This window comes from Sturnira hondurensis, unplaced genomic scaffold (assembly GCF_014824575.4).
Source record: "Sturnira hondurensis isolate 20B ecotype Veracruz unplaced genomic scaffold, ASM1482457v3 Scaffold0003166, whole genome shotgun sequence".
In the NCBI taxonomy this organism is placed as follows: domain Eukaryota; kingdom Metazoa; phylum Chordata; class Mammalia; order Chiroptera; family Phyllostomidae; genus Sturnira; species Sturnira hondurensis.
In genome coordinates this window covers 2,020,193-2,040,044 of record NW_028075797.1, presented here as the reverse complement: position 1 = coordinate 2,040,044, position 19,852 = coordinate 2,020,193, and the positions used below count along the sequence as shown (strand labels likewise).

General features: G+C 48.0%; 1 protein-coding gene across 1 annotated transcript in view; it reads left to right on the top strand.

Annotated features, from left to right (window-relative positions):
- Positions 1-19,852, top strand: part of AUTS2 (activator of transcription and developmental regulator AUTS2) — a 1,160,553-nt gene that overhangs the window by 1,060,480 nt on the left and 80,221 nt on the right. The window contains exon 6 of the mRNA XM_037041734.1: positions 12,705-12,756. Within this exon, the coding sequence (XP_036897629.1) occupies positions 12,705-12,756 (52 nt within the window). The remainder of the gene's footprint in view (positions 1-12,704; positions 12,757-19,852) is intronic.

Here is a 19,852-nt window from a genome sequence, read left to right as displayed (position 1 = left end):
TAATTTTTTGCGAGAATGTCTTCCTTCTCTGTTTACTTGGCAGAGATACGGTCATTTATTCATTAACTCATCAATCTGACCACTGTTTATTGACCATCTATTACATGTAAGACCTAAGGGTACTGTATTAGATGTTCAGGGGAATGATGACATTATTGGTTGTGGGGGATGGAGGCGCACAGTCCTGGCCCCCCTGAGCCTTGCTCACCAAAGCAGGGTCTTGTTCCCGCTAAGGAAATTGTTGCCACTAAAGGAATGACAGTGTGCAGAGGTGAGCCGCAAAACAGGTAGTATGTGGGAGACATTTCCTTGGATATATTTCCCTAAGGAAACCTTCCAGATAAGCAGTGTTTAGAGCAGAAGAAGACATTGCTGGTTTAATTAATTTTAAACAAAGGCCTGTAAATGGAGACCATACAGGACCAGAGAGGAACTGCGGGTCTTTGTGGGCGTGCAGGCCGTGTACCAGCAGCGTGTGATCAGAGCAGTTGGCGTGTGGACAGCCAGTGACCCTTTGCCAAGTATGCTCATTCTATTCGTAAAGCCACAGAGATGGAAGCCACTATCATGGCCATTTTAGAGTTGACCACTCCATTCTGATAGTGTGGCAGGGACAGGGAGAGAAAAGTAAGACTTGCACACGGGTAAAACCTCAGAGACATTGGTCAACAGAATGCTTTTGGGAAAGCTAAAGTGATGCGTGCTTTGCCATTCTAGCTGCCCACCTAGTACTCTGGTGACTATTGGGCCTAGCAAAACAGTGGAAGCAAATGATCCATTGTCGCCCAAGAATTTCTGCAGGTAAATGTTTGGACCATCTGGTCCAAATATACTCCATAATGAGGCTGAAATGAAAGCACAAAAGCCTCGTTAGGCTCATGTGTGTTAGTACAGACGGAGAATAGAATTTCCAGTACTCTAAATAACATTGACATCTTTAGGTAGTATGTTTCCAGGAGAAGAGAGCAAACCCTGTGAGGGGCAGTCAGAGGGGAAGATGTGCTGACCTGTGGTTGGCCACCTTTTGTCACGTGACTTTTGCAAATTACCGTCATATGCACATCAATCATCTTCCCCCTAAAAAGCCTGTGAAGGTGATACTACTAGGGTAATTAGGCACTTACCCGAGTAGTATTCGCGCAGCTTAGCGACTGTTTCACTTTGACCCTTTGGATCTCGAACCTTCTCTCGATCAGTTTGTTTTGAGTGAGATCTAGAACTGACGGATTTCAGCCTTGGGAGTACGTTGGGGTTCCAGGCACGGCCAAGGCAGTGGGAAGTCGAGACTCACCTAATGGAATGGGTGCTGGAACATCATATGGGGCAGAAGGTGGAGGATGCTTTAGACCTGTGCCGTCATCCCGACTCCCCACCTCCAGGGGGAATACGGGGAATAGCAGTTACTCCGTTTACCTCACAGGGTAGCTGTAAGGGCAGGTGGCACCACCCTTGACATCTTTGAAGAACATGTGTTACTCCAGGTATGTACAGCCACACCTTCCTGAGAAGCTGCATCTTAGAACCAGTGAAAGACGTCATGGTATATAATTTACAGCTTCTGCTCTTTTTCTGGTCTAGAATTCGTTAGTTCATTAGTTGGTTTCTCCCTCCCTTTCAATTTCAAGGCCCTGAAGTGAGGATTAAAATTGTGTTTCGAGCCTGACCCAGACCTGAAATGACAACTTTCCCAGGGACTTCAGTGCGTCCCTTTCCCTGGGACTAACTGACACTAGAAATGAGGGTCCTTTCATCTGATGTGGAAAAGTGTTTTTCCTCAGTACAAAACAACTCGAGTTACAGTCATGTACCTGGGTTAACTTGTTTAATGGGAATCACGGTTGGGGGGGCCAAATAAGGTAACATCTCAGTTTTCAGATGAAGCCTTCAAGCATCCACCCGAGGGAGGTCCAGGGCGGCGTCAAGGGTGCCTTTCTCCCCCCTGAGCTGCTGAGCGTTTTGGGGAGCTCGCTCAGTCTAAAGTGGCTAAAATGCCTCTTACCTAGAAAACTGAAAAGCACGATCAGTCCACAGCAGCCTTCTGTAACATGGCCACAGACACTTGCGCCCCTGTCGGTGGCTGCAGGGACTGCCTCCTTGGGTGGGCCCCCTTTCCCCAGACCATGCTCATGGCTGGGAGCCCATGGCTGGAGCTCCGAGTTGTGCAGGGCCGCAATGCCAGCCACTGTTCCCTGTGGGAGCCCCCGACCCAGCACCACCTCCCCACCCCCAGTTCAGCCTCCCAGTCCACCCGGCCAGGCCAGCAGAGAGGAGGGCAAAGCTGCCTTTGTCATGCCACCGTAGGGGACCCGTCTCACTTCCCTTTCATTTATGAAACCAAAACTAAGAACTTCTACTCCTAGACGACTTGTGGCTGATAACCACCGGGTGCTGCTCTGAGTGCTTCACACGCATGGATGTGTTGAGCCCTCACAGCAGTGGCTGTAACAGCAGTAGGTGCTACTATTGCCTTGTTGTATGGACAAGGGAACTGAGGCACAGAGAGGTGAGGCAGTCTTTTCGCTGAGACAGAGCCAGTAAGTGAAAGTGGAGGGAGAGCCCGGGGTTGAACCCAGCACCGTGGTCTCAGTAGACACGCTCTCAACCTCTAGAACAGCTGCCTCACAGGCGCCTCCCCCCCCCCCGTCCGCCCCCCAGAGAGATGACAGCCCCAGTCGGAAGGCCCCCCGCGTGAGTCATCCTTGAATGATGAGCACAGCCACAAGCTGCATTGTATTTAATGTTTGCAATGGTGCTGTCTGAGAGTCCACTTATATTACTAGCTCCATTGTACAGATGAGGAATGTGAGGCTTAGGAGATGTTAAATAATAACTCAAGATGAACCAGCTGTTGTGACAGAGACTAGATTCACAGATAGGCCTTCTACCTTCTGCCCACACTCCTAGCTGCCAGGCCAGGGACCGTGAATTCCAATGTCCAGTAAGCCCACTTAAGAATCAGATTCTGAAATAATTTATACAAAGACAGCTAAAGGAAATGTCCTCCCAACAGCATTTTCTTTTCAGTGTAACACTGTACGTTTCTCAGCGCATCATCTCCATTGGCTTTTTTGCACATTTTGTTCTGCTCATCGTTGTGGCGCGTGCACACATTTTGTACACATTTTGCATTTTAATTGCCTCGGGTCTTTTCTCCCACTCCCACTTCCACGTAGAAATAGTGAGAGGGCCCACGTATGGGAGATTTGAGCAGGGCGAGTGCCTGTCCTCAAGCAGGTTGGACTTGATACCAAATGCAGTTCTCTAGACCCCCGAGTGCAAAAACTCCTGCGTGTTAAGTGGTATGAGGGGAGCCTGCACTGAGCACAGGTGAAACCAGGAAGACGGGGCAGCAGCATCCTGCCCTTACGTGCCTCCGTGAAACGTAAGGTGCCACCGGGCGACACCAGCAGAGATCGGATGTATTTTTATATTTCATTGCCTTTCTTTGTTGGACTGTCAGATGCTGAATATTGATATCTTAATGCAGATTTAGAGGTTAAGTAAGAGATATTTTATGGTTTTTTTATACTTTTTCCTTGTGTAGTTTATAGTACACTGTAAAGTTGGAAAGTGAAATTCTTTTTCTTGACTTCTACACTTGGAAAATATTTATTTCTCCCTGCATCTCAGTAGTACGCATCATAAACCAGCCCAGTTGGGCTTATTTACTTCCCTCTCGCTGCAGCCCCATGATCAATTGTGGCAGCAAAGCGGCGTACAATGGCAGAGGCTCTTGCTTTACCACAGCGAGAGTGAGAGCTATTGCAGTCCCCTTTCAGAGTGATAAGTAACGAGCCTTCCATTTAAAAGCCTCCTTATTCAGAAGGGGGGGGGACACAGAGCTCTGGGGCTGGGGACCACCCGAGGTTGGCTCACTATGCATCACTAGAGGAGAAGATCATGGTTTGTACTTTAAAATGAATTGGCCTCCACAGGAGAAACCCCTTGGACCCAGGAAAGGTTTTACTCTCCCTGGCCAGGCAGCATGGAAGGCACAAGGTCAGGAATTAACAGAGGCGGGGAGCCGGCGACCTTGGCAGCAGGGCGATTTCCTGCTTGCCGGGCTGAGCAACCTGTTGACTTCCGTTCTCTACAGGAGGACTCCCGGTCGACCACGTGGGCAAGGAGCAGCAGGCACCTTGGTCCAGCCGCAGGTCCCTCCGGGCTTCTCAGCAGCCGTCTTCGGCCCTGAGTCTGCCTTCGTTGTTTTATTACTTATCCACACACCTGTCAGGTGCCCCCGCCTCCCTGGCAGGTGGGGAGATCTCAGCCACCTATTCGTCCTCGCTCATCCTGCACCTACTGAAGTAGGCCTGCCAGTACCAGACTGGGCACATGACTCGTGAACACTCTCCAAGAAGTGAATGAGATCTGCAGGAAACTAGGTTCGCAGAGAAGGCATGTCACAGAAGAGGCTGGTCCTATCCTCACACATAGATGCAAAGTGCTGGGCTCCATCTCCAGGCACATGTCTCTGTTCCTTGTCCTGCTGCTCTGGCTGTGGTGTGAATAAAGACACGCATGACACAGTCCTTTTAGAGGGGGTTTAAAATCAAATGGAGGAGGTGTCCCACACAGAGAAAAGGAGCAAAAAGCAAAACAGGCTGCTGCCTCAGTAAGAAACCATTTTTAATCATAGCAAATCTGTAGGCCTTTCTAAACTGGAAATTACAATTTACCACGTCCAAATGACATAATTGCAATGCATGCTATTTTATGTTTTAAGAAGTTAAAGTCCTTCCTGTTAGGAGGTCGATGGCTTCTTAAAGCCTTGTGAAACCTCATAACATTTCGCTTGACTCAGAATTGGGCTTCATACTCTGAGGAGAAGATACGAGTTACTCCCATTACCCAGCCTTATCGCGTGAGCCAGACTCTCTAACATCCAGGTTCTGGTCGCATCCAGAGTGATTGTTTGCAGTGAGGCCTTTGTGAAGTTAGGGCTTTCGGGTACAGATGGTACAAACCCCTGGCACCCCTTTCTGGGACTGGCGCTGTTTGGATGTCCACGTGGTTATTTTTATTGTCGCCGTGGTGGTCCGCACTGACAGAATGCAATAGGAGGCACAGCCATGTACATTGCTGCCATACCAAATATACTTTTATTTTGTTGTTTTCAAAATATGAGTGTCATCTGTAACCGTAGTAGCCAACACAGATATCCCACATCCTGAGGGCCAGATGCTGTCGCTGACAACAGCCCTCTGAGGTGCAGGCACCCTTGTCATCTCCTTCCACCAACGAGGCCCCCTGGCTCAGAAACAATAGAGCCCTGGTGTCGACCAAATGTTCGCTCTTAACCTCCACCCAAAGAACAGGTAGAAATTTGTATTTTCAAAATCGGAGGAGCTTTAAAGATGGAGCCTCATGGCCACGCAGAAGCAACCCAGGCAGCGTGACAGCTGTCCCAGGGCTAGTTGGAGAGAGAACGCGCGTGCTGCGACTTTCCTCTCACGGCCTTTTCAAACTACGCGGTTTAAAATATAAAAGCTCGAGAAAGTTCCTTTTCTTTTAAACCACTCAAGAATCACCCAGCACATGTTCTGTGAGTGAGGGCCTGAAGTACATCTTATTTATGAGGGAGAACACCATGAAATTAATGAACTTTTTCTATATAAGATGCTCAACAGATAAACCAGCATTTGAAACAAATATTTTACCAGAAAATGCTTAGTCTCATTCTGGTAATTTACGATACAAGTTGAATCAAACCTCACATTTTAAGCGTTAAAACTCTTCCATTTTAGGTGGGCCGAGAAGAACTCCTATTGGTTATTAAGGCCAGTTTGTCTTCATCTTTAGAAATGTTTGGGTGTATTTTGAGATTTGAAGAAGATGCCTCCATATTTTAATTTACCATGTTTGTTTGAACTTATAGCTAGTTAATCATAAACTTGGCTAAGTAAAGTCTTTGGGCATATATCAAAAATTGATTTTTTGTTTCTGAAATAACTGATCTAATTCTGAAAAGACCATCGAGTCCATATTGTAGTGATCTGGTTCTTGTTAGGGTCCCCACTCAGTAAGACTTGCTCTCCTTATATCTGCTTTAGAGACGGAAGGTGATGTTAGACCATTAGAGCTAGCATGTTAAACTTCCTGAATGTCGCAGACATTTGACTTTATAATCTTTAGATTAAAATTCCAATAAAGGGAAGCTGGGTTTCTCAAGGAAAAATAATAATAAATCTTGATTCTTGAAAGTCAGAAAGTCAGACCTTGGGCCATGATACCCAGTCTTCCAGTGTATGGATTACCTATGTCTTATTTTTTCCTGTCTTCCTTCTCTGTACTTCTGATGCTGCCCTGTACCTATTCCCTTCCAGTTTTGACATTGAATCCCTCCCTTCCAGAAAGGAGTGGGGACAGAGCATCTTGGAAGCCAGTGGTGAGAGGCTGACAAATGGAGCTGAGTGGCAGTGGTGGACCACGGTGGGGAGCAAGCTGTGTACAGGCAGAGTGGGGGGACTGACCCTGGACGCTGCAGAAGCTGCATTCAGTGGGTTCCCTGGAGGCTTGGCTGTGGGCGTTTCTGCCTTCCTCCTGGTTACAGGTCATAAAAATACGCAGCCCCTTTTAGGTTCGTCCCAGGCTTTCCTCTGTGGTCGAAATCCTAATTATCAGAGACGGCAATCTAATGCAAGGCATGCTAAGTGTCAGAAGCACTACCTGAGAAACGCACCTCAGAGGGCCAAGTGGCTGTTTAGCTGGTCACCGTAGTTGCCCATCCTTTTGTGCATTTCCGTTCACCCTGAGGGGGACGTGGCAGGGGCTCTGGCAATTTCTTCCCTGTAATATTGATTTTATTAGGGCAACAGGACAAGAAAAACTTCCCATTTTGACTGCTCCAAAAGAAACAACATTTTAATGTCTTTTCTTGAAAATTTAATGTTTGCCTTTGAGCTATCTGGATATTGCAGAAACAGCTTCAGAATGAATGCCCCCTGGCTGGAGGGTCTCGGCTGCTTTTGTGACATCTTATAAGCAATAGGAAAATCCAACTCCAAACTTACACCTTCCCAGGCACCTTTTCTTCTGACTTCTCTGGAGGCAGAGAAAAATCTCTATTACCAATCTTTTTTTAAACACTGTGTTTAGAAACACCATGAGGTGCTACCCATTAGGGAGGGCATGAGGCTAGACAGAGAGAGGGGGAGACCCTCTTATTTCCTAAATTAATTGTTTTGGGAGGTTTAAGAGAAAGAAGTGTGCCATACAGCAAGTACCCTCCCTTTCCCCCTTGAGACATTTTTCCGAGTGCCATGAAATCGAACAGTGACAGATGTTCAACTTCAAAGAGGTGAGGAATGGGCCTTACTGCTTTAAACTGGTCTCCATGCCATTGGTGTGTGGTATAAGTCTCTCCCCATCCAGGTTCCTTTCCTGTCTTCTCAGCTACCACCCAGGTATGGTGGCACTGGAAGGGAAATCAGAAACTGCGAGCTTCCCTCTGCTCTCACTCCTCCCTGGTGTGCCTGCTCTACCCTGGAACCCTCCCAGTTGCAATCTAGGCCGTATTTCCCTCTTTTTCATGTGCTGAGAAAATCACAGCAAGTTTTCAGAGAATCTCTTCTCCCCCACTATGCCTAGCACCTTTACCAATCCTCTGTGGTTGGGATAGTGAGTAAGGAAGCCAGAAGTCTGCAGAGGGGGCTACCAGAGGACAGAAGCAGGGCATGCTCTGGGCCGCAGTGGGATTCCAGGGGAAATCTACCAAAAGCCAAGTACGTAGTCATTCAGCGCCTTTCCGCCCGCCTCCCCAGCCCACGTAGTGAGACTGTGGCATTGTTTTATTCCTTTCCTTATGTGTGGTGGATGCCCAGCCCAGGGAACCAATTGGCTCCACTTTGTCAGTGAATTTTAAGAAAAAGAGGAGGGGGTATTTGTAAATGGCCACTCGGTGCCCTCAGTTATTCTGAAGACCTAACAAATTGCATTCAGTCTTTGATCATGATGGGATGAAGTTAGATCAAAGACCTTATGTTCTAATACTAGACTCTGACACTCCTCCATTTTCAACAATGTACTTATTGTTTTGTATTGAGCACCTACTATGTACCAGGCGTTTCGCATACATCACTTTCTTTCCTAGAGAGCTTGCTCTGTGCAGATGTCGCTGGCCTGGTTGCACTTCAAGTCCGAGCTATGGGCCTAGTGGTGTTTCCCGGCCTCGGTGCAATATTGGAAGCCCCAACTGTGGCGAAAGCGCGGGACGTTGCAGTTCCCGCCATGCCTGTCCGCCAGGAAGGCGGCTTGGGGACCTATGGCTCGAGCTGCAGGCGTAGGGACAGCTGTCGAGGTCGAACCCAGGGACTGCGCCCCCGCGGGGCGGACTGGGCTCCTGGCCCAGAGGAGAGGCGGCGAGGGGCGGGGCGCGCGGGGCGGGACGGAGGAGGGGCGGTGGCACCGGCGGCTCGGGCTCTGAGCGCCGAGGAAGTCCCTCTCCGAAAGCTGCAAGCGTCTGGCGGAGGCGCGCTCGGCGCAATCGGGGAGCGAAGTCCGGAGCCAGGGGCCCCAGTGCTGCCGCAGCTGCTATCTCCTGACACCCGTTCAGCCAGGGTGCCCGTGGCGCCAGTGACGGCCGCTGATGGAGTTCACTTGAGCTGTGAGCCGGCGGGAGAGGCAGGCGCCGGAGAGCGGATCTCGGGCCGGAGCGCAGCCAGCCCCAGGCGCTCGCCCGCCACCCGCCAGCTCCAGCCAGGAGGCGCCGTCGGCCCGGCGTAGCCCGCCCGGCGCCCCGGCCGCTGCAGCGCCCCCAGCGCCGTGCGCCGGTGAGATTGGCCAAAAATAAAGACTCCCGGAGCGTACCCCTCCGGCGCGGCGGCGGCGGCGGCGGCGGCGGCGGGATCAGGAGCAGGCGGCCCGTGGCGCTGCTGGAGAGGCGGTCCCGGCAGTCGGGGAGCCCAAGGCTGCCGCCGGGGAGAAGCCGCCGCCGCTGCGGTGCGCCCTCCTCCTCCTCCTCCCTCTCCCTCCTCCCTCCCTTCGCACATGGTCTCCTTTGTCCTGTCGCCGCCGCCGCCTCGCTCTTAGCTCCGCGAGCCGCGGCCGCGGCTCGGGCCGCTCCTGTCCTCCTCGTCTGCCCACCGGCCGCCTGGGACGTTCCTCGGGTCCCCGCAGTACCCCGCGTGCCCCGCGCGCCGCAAGAGCGGTCCGAAGGCAGCGGGAAGCAGGGCCCGGTGCGTCCCTCCCGCCACAGCCGCCGCCGCCGCCGCCCTGCTGGCCCGGCCGCTCTCGGATGTGTGCGCGGCGCCAGCTCCAGCCGCCCGAAGCTGTCGCTCCGGTACGGATCTGGTTCGTGCATCCACTTCAGACTTTCGCTAGGACGACTGGAGACTCTTATGAGCGGAGCCTAGTCGGAGTTGGGCGTTTTCTCTTCGCGTGTTTGGCTGGTTTTCCCCTGGTCTCTGACGATCCCCCATTGTGAACCCTGCTAAGGAACCCAACCATGAACTTGGGGCTGACAGGACCGCTTAACCCTTTGCAACCAGGTAATGCAGCCCTGGGGGCACAGCCCCTCGCCCGCCACCCACGGTCGGAGGGGAGGCAGCGGGGGTCGGGAATCTTTTGTTGCGGCGGCCCAGCCTGCGGGCTGGGGTGGCAGGGGCGGGCTCCTGGCGTCTGGCGCGACGGAGTCCCCTCGTCATCTCCCTCCCTCGTGCTCTCCTTCTGCGCCCAGGACGCCCGCCTTTGTACTTTGCTCCTCGGCCACCGGGCTCGGTCCGGGTGCAGCGGTGCAAGCGGCGGCAACTGCTCTGTCAGCCCGAGGGCTGCAGACTTGTCGGCGTCTTCCTCGGGGATCCGCCGGACCCGGACCAGGGCCCGGGCCTGCGCAACGGGGGCCGGAGACCTTGGCGCTGGGCTCGCTGCTCCGTCCCGCGCTCAGGTCGGATCCTGGCCGGAAACGAAAGGAGATCTGGGCTCGGGATCGGCGGCAGTTTGGGAAAGAACTCGCACTTAAGTTTCGGGGAGGTTTCCCTTTTCTTTTTGAAAACTCCTTCTTCCTGCGGGTGCGGAGGGCTGTCCCCCGAACCTCCGGCAGAAGGAAATTAAGGTGGACCCCGAACCAGAGCGGCTGCGTCCCACCCCCTTCTGTACGAAAGGCCTTTACTGGTTTCCCTCTGTTCCTTCCTTCAATTTGTTTGACTTATTTAACTTTTCTTTAAACAACCACGGCGCTTAGTAAATTTTTAGTTAAAAAAAAAATCTGCGCTCTCCTCAAAAAGCAACCAAAAAAGCTTTCTTTTTTTTTGTATCAATTTTTTACATGTAGCCACTTGAAGACCTCATCCTCTGTCACCGAATGATGGGGATGAAACGAAATGGCGAGCAAAATCTAGATGAAGGTCTTTAGCATGGGAAGGTACCCGCGTTACAAAGGAGGGGAAAGGGCTCCGTTCCTCTGCAGACTTGCGCGCCGCGTTTCCATATGCCATTCCTGACATTTAAAAAAATAGGAAGATAGTCCTGATAATGTAAGGAATTGGAGATTTTCCCCTAAAAACAGTGAAAATGAAAACATCCAAACATTGAAACTCAAGGAGCCAAATAATTTGCTCAAATGCTTTAAAAGTGTAAGTAGAATTTCGAAAGTTTATGGAGGAAAAGCAAAGCATTTTCTCGTAGTTTTCACTTGAGTCTTGGGGTAAGAAGTTCTTTTCTGACTCTCAGGGCAGCGGTCAGCCACAGTTTTAAGCACCTGAATGGAAGAGAGAAGGCATCCAGGATCCTTTTATGTTCAGCCAAAGCCCCATCGCAACCATCTTCTTTGGGGTGTTTTTCTGTGGCGGCCTTGTTGAGACTCCTCTTTCCCCAGTTGCAAGAGGGATCCTTAGAGGCTTTGTGACATGTATCAGAAAATTAAAGGGCTGAAAAAGCTTTTATTAGAAGGTGTATTCCTAAGCCTCTCTGAATATCCTGTCAGACATTTCTGTCATAACTTACTGGTTGGCATCATAATAGTCACATCTAAGTTTTGCTTCAGACGTAGGATCCGTCAACCACTTACTTGCGAATACAGTTTGTAGCCCAGGGGAGCCGACAGAGGTGGCAGCCCGGAAGGAGCTCTCCGGAGGAAGACCACCAAAGGGCCCGTCCACCTTCACCCGCAGCCTCCGTCCTGCTCCATCTTTCTCACTCACCCACCCGCCCGTGCAAATCAAACCTCAGTCAGGAACCATTTCCTTTCCTTACCCGTGCCTTTTGCTTTGGGGGTACAGTGATTCGTTTTTATATTTCTTTGAGCCAGTTAGGCTCATTGTAATAAGTAATTCCACAATTTGCAAGGGTTATTTTAATCTGAAACGATGATTTCATTAGCAGATTTTTTTTTCTTTTAAGAATGTCAGCTAGAGTTTATTTTTTAAGCCATTAATTTAATATAGCCATTCCAATTAAAATCAAATACAGCTTTTCATCAAAGAATGGTGAAATACTCCTCTCTAAGTTTCCACCTGGGAAAGCCACATTATCTAGAAATCTCAATCTTCTGAACCACCCCAGAAATTGGGAAATTAGAATGAAAATAAAGGGAAAACTAGTCATAATAAAAATATTTTATGTCTTCCTGTATCACTTGCTTTGAGAACTAGAACATGGTCCCCAGATGTGCATAGGAACATCTCATCTCTGTCAGCATAACGTGGAAAAACTAAACGTAGTATTTTCTTTGTCTCTGAAACCCGACCCCAAAGTCAGAACACACCATACTTCAGAATCTCCCCTTCCTCTATTTTCTACCTTTCTTTCTTTTTAAAATTTATTCAGCATTCTGTGCTTCGCTTTGTCAAACATACATCTCTATAAACCCAAAGATAAGTGGTCTCTTACAAGGATTCAGTGACCAGAACAGCGTAAATGTAACACGGCCATTATAACTTTAAGTGTAGACAGACACATCTTCAAATTAAATAGTAAGGGTGCTTAGTTTTTAATTTTTTAATTTTTCAAGTTCTAGAATTATTCCGTCCTTTTGAAACATTATTTTCCTACAAAGCGACTTCATGTTTTGTTTCCAGAACATTAGTGTATATAATTTAGACTAGCTTTACTCTTGCTGTTTCAACGGGCTTATTTCACTTGCCTTAAGCCGGTGTAATAATTAGCACACATGATGCCTAGAAAATGGAAGGGAAATTATGCTGATGGCATGTGCACTGTCGGTGTTGGGGGCAGCTTAGCTTGCTTGGTTTCAATACCAAGGTCATCCTGGATACTGTGAGGGGCAGGGGCCTCAGGGTCACCAGATGACTAGTTTTATGAATTAATTCCTGGGAGCGCTAGTTGACACTTTTTAGTGAGGAAAGCTTGGCATTAAATAATAGGCATTTCTGGACTGTGAAAAGAAAATTGAAAAATAGGCATGTCTGCAAATATGAAAAAAGTAGCATTTCCAAAATAATGATCTGTCAACGAAATTGCAAAATCATTACGTGAACGAGCTGAATTGCTTTGTGTATCATCTCATAGAAATATGTTTTGCACAGATAATACATCTAATAAGGACACGTTTTTGAAACCAGATTTTTTCCCCACAGCCAAGAGCCGTGCGCGGGTCTCTCTCACACAGTCACCTAGCACCACCTTATGGAGGGTTGGGGAAATGGCTGCTTCCCCTGTCGGCTTTTCTAAAATGCAGATGTAAAATAATAGTAATGGCGGTGGAGACAACAATAATGTCACATTTTTTCTCCCTTCTTGTTTTTCAGGCATCCGATGCCAGCTCTGAAAAACTCTTCAATACTGTCATTGTAAACAAAGGTAAGACTCTAATTCTGAGCAATGGCTCACGTATTTTTATATCTGTGCCGTCGTCATTGCCTAAGAAGAATAAGTAACAATGGTCTTTCTTTTTTCATTATGGAATTGTTTATATTTTGTGGTTTGGCTTGAGACAGATGCGGTATTCTTGTGTGATACATTAACAACCGTTTATTTTAAAGAATACACTGAATCCTTGTTAAAATTGATTTGGCTAAAAAGTCACCACTGTCTGTGTGTCTTTAGTGTAATGTAGGAGGTAATAATGGAGAACAGTAGTTCTCCAAACGCCTTAACTTTGTGGTTAGTTATCAGCTACCCAGTAGTGGGAGAGCGGTAAATAGCCGATTTGTACCGCAGACTCTAATAACCAGTGGCTGTTTAGTATTCACAACATTATGGCCGTAAACCAAGCCTTACTCTGCTGTGGGCTTTCTGTAAAGTTAATAAACGAGCAAGAGGGCAAAATTTAAATATGTGCTCTCCCATTAATTTCTTCTAAACCACAATACACGCAGAGTTACAGAGACTAATGATATAGCAGGACGTTAAGGGAAAACTTAATCTTAAATCATTGCCAATTGATTTCTGGGCAGTTTTCATTTGTAGCAAGATTGTTGGAAATAATGAAATTTAAGGTAGTGTCTAATGAGGGGCTTTGCAAAGGTGTATGCTTTGAAAGGGATCAGTTATATACACTATTCGATCATTTCATCTCCACTATAGAACCTGATGTAGGGACGTGCATGATACTTGCTAGAAGAAGGTGGGCTTTTCCCTGGGAATCTCGATCTGTGTTACCTGGACGATACTGGGCCGCGCTTGTGCAGACTTGGGCCTTCATGAAGTGAAATATGAAACCACTTCGGCATCCCATAGTTGCCTGGGCTGTCTTTTTTTTTTTTTTTTTTTTTTGCTAGATGGTTATCAAGACGCATTTTTGAGTGCAGTTACTTTTGGGCTCCCATGTTATTTTAGAGTTGGAACCAACTGCAATTATAAATAGTATATTATGTTTACAGTTCCCTTGAGGTGTATGTGCTTATGTCATTGCTGTCACTCCCAGAATTACTGTCATATTGAATTTTATCCCTTTTTTGCATAATGGAGTATTCCAGTTTTATATTGCATCGTATTTTTGATGGAGTGAGAGTTTGTATGAATTTGCTAACATCACACTCACAGCTCAGTAAAAGAAGATATGTACCGTTCATGTCATACATTACTCATATGTAAAAACTCGTAGTTGTTTATTGCTCATTTTGATGGTGGAGAGGATTGATAGACCATGGTGCATCTGTGTGGAAAAGCAGGGTGGGGTGGTAGGAGGAGGAGACGGAGATGGGCTAGTCACCAAGAGGAGATATTCTGTGTTTTGGTGACTACCAGGCCCCAGCCCCTCCCAGGATCTCCAGTCCCACGTGACTGGGTCTTTTTTTTTTTTTTTTTTTTGCCAGTTTGCTATAAAGCTTTGGAATGTGTCCCGCTCTCTGGAATCAGCCCGAGAGAGCAGGTTGGCTCGGGGACCTGCACTCAGGCCGCCGCTGCCCTCATCAGGCTGAAAGACTCTCTTCGGGGCTGGCAAAGAGTGACTGATGACAAGGCGCACCCCTCCGCTCCCGGCCTCCTGCTCTGCCCCCTGCTTTCCCTTTTCCAATCAAACATTTCCCACATTCTTATTTGTGTTTACTTACAGAGTGTGATTTGTGGCATCTATTTGGTTGTGAATAGTCACCCCCTGACAGGGTGCCTTTTTCCTGAGCTGCTTTTCTGGGGGCGATTTAGTTGCCTTAAAGGGATTAAGGTTTCTTTGTGAACACTAAAATCAACATAGGCTTTTTCTAAGCTTTGCTTGGGAAACCATACACAAATAAGCATTTTAGTTGATGGCAGATTATGCCTTTGCCCCTTATTTCCATCAAAATAGTCTTTCTTTTCTCCTCCTGAGTTGCCCCTTAATGCCTTATGCTAATTCCTGTTGGTAACATGAATGACAAGAGGCTGAATCAATGCAAATCCAGGTGCTGCAGACTAGACTGACTGGTGTCCAGCCCCCTCCCCTCCCTTGGGAGAAGGAGATTAAGGGGAGCTGGAAAGGGGTGGGGGAGATGGGGACAGTTTTGTTAAGGGGATTAGTATTCAAACTGCTAAACTTCAGGAAAACAACTTCAAAAAGCGATTCATTGTGTTGTGATAAGGTCAACAAAGGTTTCAAGACAGGTGCAGAGTCTTGATTTTTGGTCTGTTTCACTCCGGGTAGTGGCAGTATTTACAGGATGAATGGTTGACAAGGCCTTCAAGGAATTGTCAGCTTCAGACACATCAAGTTCAAGTTCTGCAAAGCAGCCTGCCTGCAAGTCAGGTCTCCTGTCTCTGTCCGGTATTCTTGGCTAAGAGCAATAAAAAGCATTGTAAGAAAGGGCAAACTTACACCAGGTAACAAACACGACTGGGAAAATCTTCAAAGCCTCCGTGTATTGAACTGTCGAGCAAGCACGCAGGGAAGCTGACACGTGTATTTCTGCACCTCCAGATGTTTAAAGCTACACACCCCCTCTCCAGCTCCAGAGTTCCTCAGTGCTCCTGCCTCAGAGGAGCCTGGCTGTAAGCCACTGCCGGGATGAGATTATGCTGCTGAGCCCGGTGGCAGGCAGATTTGGACCATAAAATTTCACTGTGGGAGGGCAGTGTTAATCTCACAGACTGATTGTGGTGGAGGGGCTTGGTGGAGGGGGGCACAGCTTTGATGTTTGGATGTTGGGGATGAAGCTCCAGGCCAGAGCAGCAGGGCCCGTGGCTCAACTCCCGTCAATCTGTTGGTGAGCTTGAATAAATCATTTAGCCTCTTTAGGTCAGCATTTTCAACCGTAGCAAACCTCCCAGTCAGTCCTAGGCCCCACATCTCTGGTGGGTTTTTTTTATAACATTTAGTAGTTAGGTATGATGAATATGTCTTCTATCACTTCTGCCCGTTGATTTTATTTTTGACATTCTCTGTATTGTGGGGTCCATCCAGTTTAATAGAGAACTAGTAAGGTTTTCTGTTTTGGTATTCCAAGTCATTGCTTTCTTCTGACAACTTTTGTTTCTCATTTTAAAACAAATTAATCAAGCAGTGAGTGCACGCATGCACCCATGACAGGCGGGAAGATGAGTCTCCAAAGTGCAGGGCTTAGGGTTGTAGTACACATAAAAAAATAGTTTAAGTTTAATCAAGGTCATGGTTGCCTTATTGAGTTTTTATGTGTTTAAATGTTTACAGGATGTTCATGTGAGTTTTATGAATCCTTCTGTCTTTGTGACTCAACCATCTGCCAAAGAAAAAATGAACTTTCCCAGTGAGACAGAGATACAGAGAATGACTTCTTGTCCATGCTGAGTTGGTTGAACTGCTAGGGAGGCAACAGGCCTTCTCCCCAGAATGCTGGAGTATTTCTCCTTAAAGCTACTCTGCAGTCAACTCAGTGTGGCTGGCCAGTGTGCGGTGCCCTTTCTTACCTACCGCAGGCCCTGCTGCTTGTCAGGTTTGCACTTTGATATATAGACAGAAATGCAGAAGATGAGTATTTTGCTGCCTGTGACCATCTTGCCAAGATAGTTCATCTCTTTTAAACTCTGAAATTGCTTCAGGGCAGAGCTCCCTGAGGAGGAAAAAAGCAGGGCAGACCTACCTGGGAGGAAGGAGAACAGTAGTCTCTGGAGTCCTTTGCTTACATACAGCCCCCAGGGTGGTTTTATGGTCTGGGTTAGGGGAAGAGAAAAGGATGCTTTTTGCCCCAGAGCCCTCGTGTCCAGGATCTGTCCTGCAGGCTATAAAGGACAGGTGGCCCGGAGGTGCAGTTCACATCAGGATTTTCTCACAGGTGCTTCTTCTCACATCCCTCCACCGCTGTCACTGTCCTCTCACATTGTAGCCTTGGGCCCTCCTGCGTGAGCTGTCAGAGAGCTGAGCTGGCTGAGTGGGCATCTCTGAGGAGCTGAGGTGGGAATGACCCAGGGAGGGAGGACGCCACTGGCCTGTGCTCCCCCTGCTGTGAGCGCGCAGGGTCTGCCGAAAAGTGTGAGGCAGAGGAGCAGCCACCCAGCAGCCTAGGTCGGCCCTGGGGAGTTGTGGCGACCACTCACCCACTCACTCCCCAGGGTGAGTACCAGATGGCGCCCGGGGGCTGCCGCGCGCCGGAGCTCTCTCAGATGGGGCTGCCTCTCCTTTTCCCAGGCCTACTGGTAGGTCCACCTGACCTCTTCTTGGGGTCATTTCGTACTGAGACTTCCCCTGGGACACAGGGGAGATCATAGCATTTAGGCCACTGGGGCTTTTAGTATTTTTGGCAGTGTGGCTTTATGAGCGGTGTAGAAAGAAAACCCGGCTGAAAAGTCGCTCGAGACTTGAGAAGAGACCAGGTGACAGACATGTTACTAGAGACATACCTGTTGGGCGTGCTGAGGTGCAGTCACTGGGCACCTAACACATCCTTTAACGGAGACGATCTCGCCTCATTCATTAGGTTTAGGCATGAAAGGGGAAGTCCTTGGTTTGGTGACAGAAAAGCTAAGTTATATCACCACCAAGGCCACCACTGACTTGAGAAAAACCCCTCTTCTAAAATATTTCTCTGCTTTTTATGTAAGTGAAAATAATGCAGTTGATGATAGGATAGCTTTCTTTAAATTTTTTTTTAAAATTTAGAGTTTAAAACCCAATCATAACGAACATAGAGACCATTTACAGTTCCCTGCAGTGTCCTGGGTTTAGTGGTCACGGGCCTGACCTGAAATGTTCCCGAAGTGCACAAGAGCCCATGTCAGCCTCTGTGCATTGGTTGCATTTTTCTACTGTCTTAAATCTTAGGTAAGGGGAAGCTGTTGGGCTGTCATGTGTTTTTTGGTTTCCTTTCTCTCGTCCTTTTTAAATACTTTTCAGAGGGGGGGGGGGCGGGTGTGTCTTTAGGAGATAGAGATGTCTGATATGTGGAGAATTAAATACTATTGAAGGGTAATTGGTCCTTGATGGGAGACAAAGGAGCTATGGGTAGATGAGTTCCTCCTCCTGCCCCATACTGCAAATAGCATGCAATCAGCTCCTTTTGTTATGGAAATTGACCTTCCTATAGAAGCCTGGCTCTTATGTACAGAATTTGTTATATAGAATTATTGCACAAGGATCTTGGAAACAGATGCCCTGTTACTGTTAATGTGAAACAACCAGTAAGAGTCTCAAATAGTTCATGTTGTAAGAAAGTGTCTCCCTTTAGATATTTTCCCATCAGCTCTTCCTGGTCTTTACCTGACCTTATGGGTGACTATGGTGGGGAAATCCTAAGTGAACATTGGATCCCATCACTGGAGGTTTAGCGAAGGAGGTGGAAGAGTTTCCAAACATTCAAACTGATCTTTATCATGTCTTCTGAGTAGAAGCTTTACAGTGATGTCACTTTTCCGGGTAAAACTTGGGCCAGATCACATGGAGCTGGTTACAGTGTAGTAGGTCCCTCTTTTAGTGGGGTAAGCCAACACTACTTTGCTTACTTTTGAACCCAATAACAAAGTCCTTTGCTTACTGGATTGAATGATTGCCCCATTTTGGACATCTTTGAACGGTGGACTGGATTGTCCTCTGAAAGCCTTTTCTCCACGCTTGGCAATACGAGCTAAAGAGCTTGAATGTTGGCCAGCCCCTCTTTGCAGCTCATTCATATTCACGGTTTGGTTTGATTAAACAAAATGACTGAGTATTTGGTTGTCTGAGAAAGTAATACACACTCATAAGGAGACAGTTGGAATTTAAAAAAAAGTCACACCGGTTCTGGGTAGTCTTTAAAGGGACCTGTTAAATGACAAAGGGCCTCCTCCCCGCCAGACCCCCAGCCCTGGGCGTGGAGAGTGTCCTGCATGAAGAAAGCCTGTGGCCATCCCACAGCCTCTGGATTATTTCTAGTTTCTGACAACTGCAGAAAAATGTTGTTTTCTCTGAAAATGTATGTTTATTTAACTAGGTTTCTTTTTTGCTTCACAATCTGGATTCCATTCAGTCAGTTACCACTCCAATTAACTAACAATTATTTAACATTAACAGTAATTACAGACGCCAGTTAAGCGCCTACAGATGTCAACTGTTAGCTTTGTACCTAATCACTCAATGAAATGGAGAAAGTTCAACAAACATCAATTAGCCGAGCAATTAGTATGAGTTAGGAAAGAGCATGTTATCATGTGTGAGCTGATTCAATTTATTTTATTTTGGCAGTAAAACACACACAGGCAAGCGGCAATAAGTTCCTCAGATAAGATAAAACTCTATTGTTTTGCAGCTTACATAAGACTTCTCTGCTTTCCTGTGCATAAGTCAAATATACTCTTGCCTGGAATTTATTTAACAAGCAAAATTTGTCTCAATTACTCAGAAAGCCCAGCAGTGCTCAGTCTCAGGAAGCAACTCTGGTGAATTATGAAGATGCCGTAAAAGGACCCGTCAGAGAAATTCGGCAGAGAAATGATTGGTTCCTACACAAGTAATCTCCGTGCATTTTGGATTTTTGCCAGCCGGTTCCTGAACCTGTGGCGGAGCCAGTGCGACAGTGACTTTGTTAATTTTGTGGTGCCCGCACTGCTGCTCGGCTGTCTTTGATTTAGCCCGGGGCCACCTTCAAAGTGCTTCACTTACTTGTCCAGGCTATGCCTTAAAAAAGTAGACGTGGCTCTCTATGGAAGAGCCACTGGGTGAGTTCACCAAAGGGATTTTGGCCTGAGTTCAAGGGTCTGTGCTACCCCCCTGCACCCCGCCCCCACCCGATACACGTGACTTCCGTCGATGGCCGAGCGGGCGTGGACGTACTGGGACAGTGCAGTCGAAGGCCTGGCTATGCGAGGTAGCCATGCGTCAGTATTTGGAGGCTCAGTTCACCTCCACGTGGAAAGCTGGCCGCAAGTGGCTGCACCTCTGGTTCCCCACATAGGAAGGATTTTCTGCCACTCTGGAACCTGAGGATAGGCATGGACGGAGCCAGGTGCTCCCAGGGTGCTCCCGGGTTCGCTGTGGTGCTGTGTGCAGAATCTCCCCCAGCAACTCTGAGGGTTGGAAAGTCAGCGTTCTGCCCTT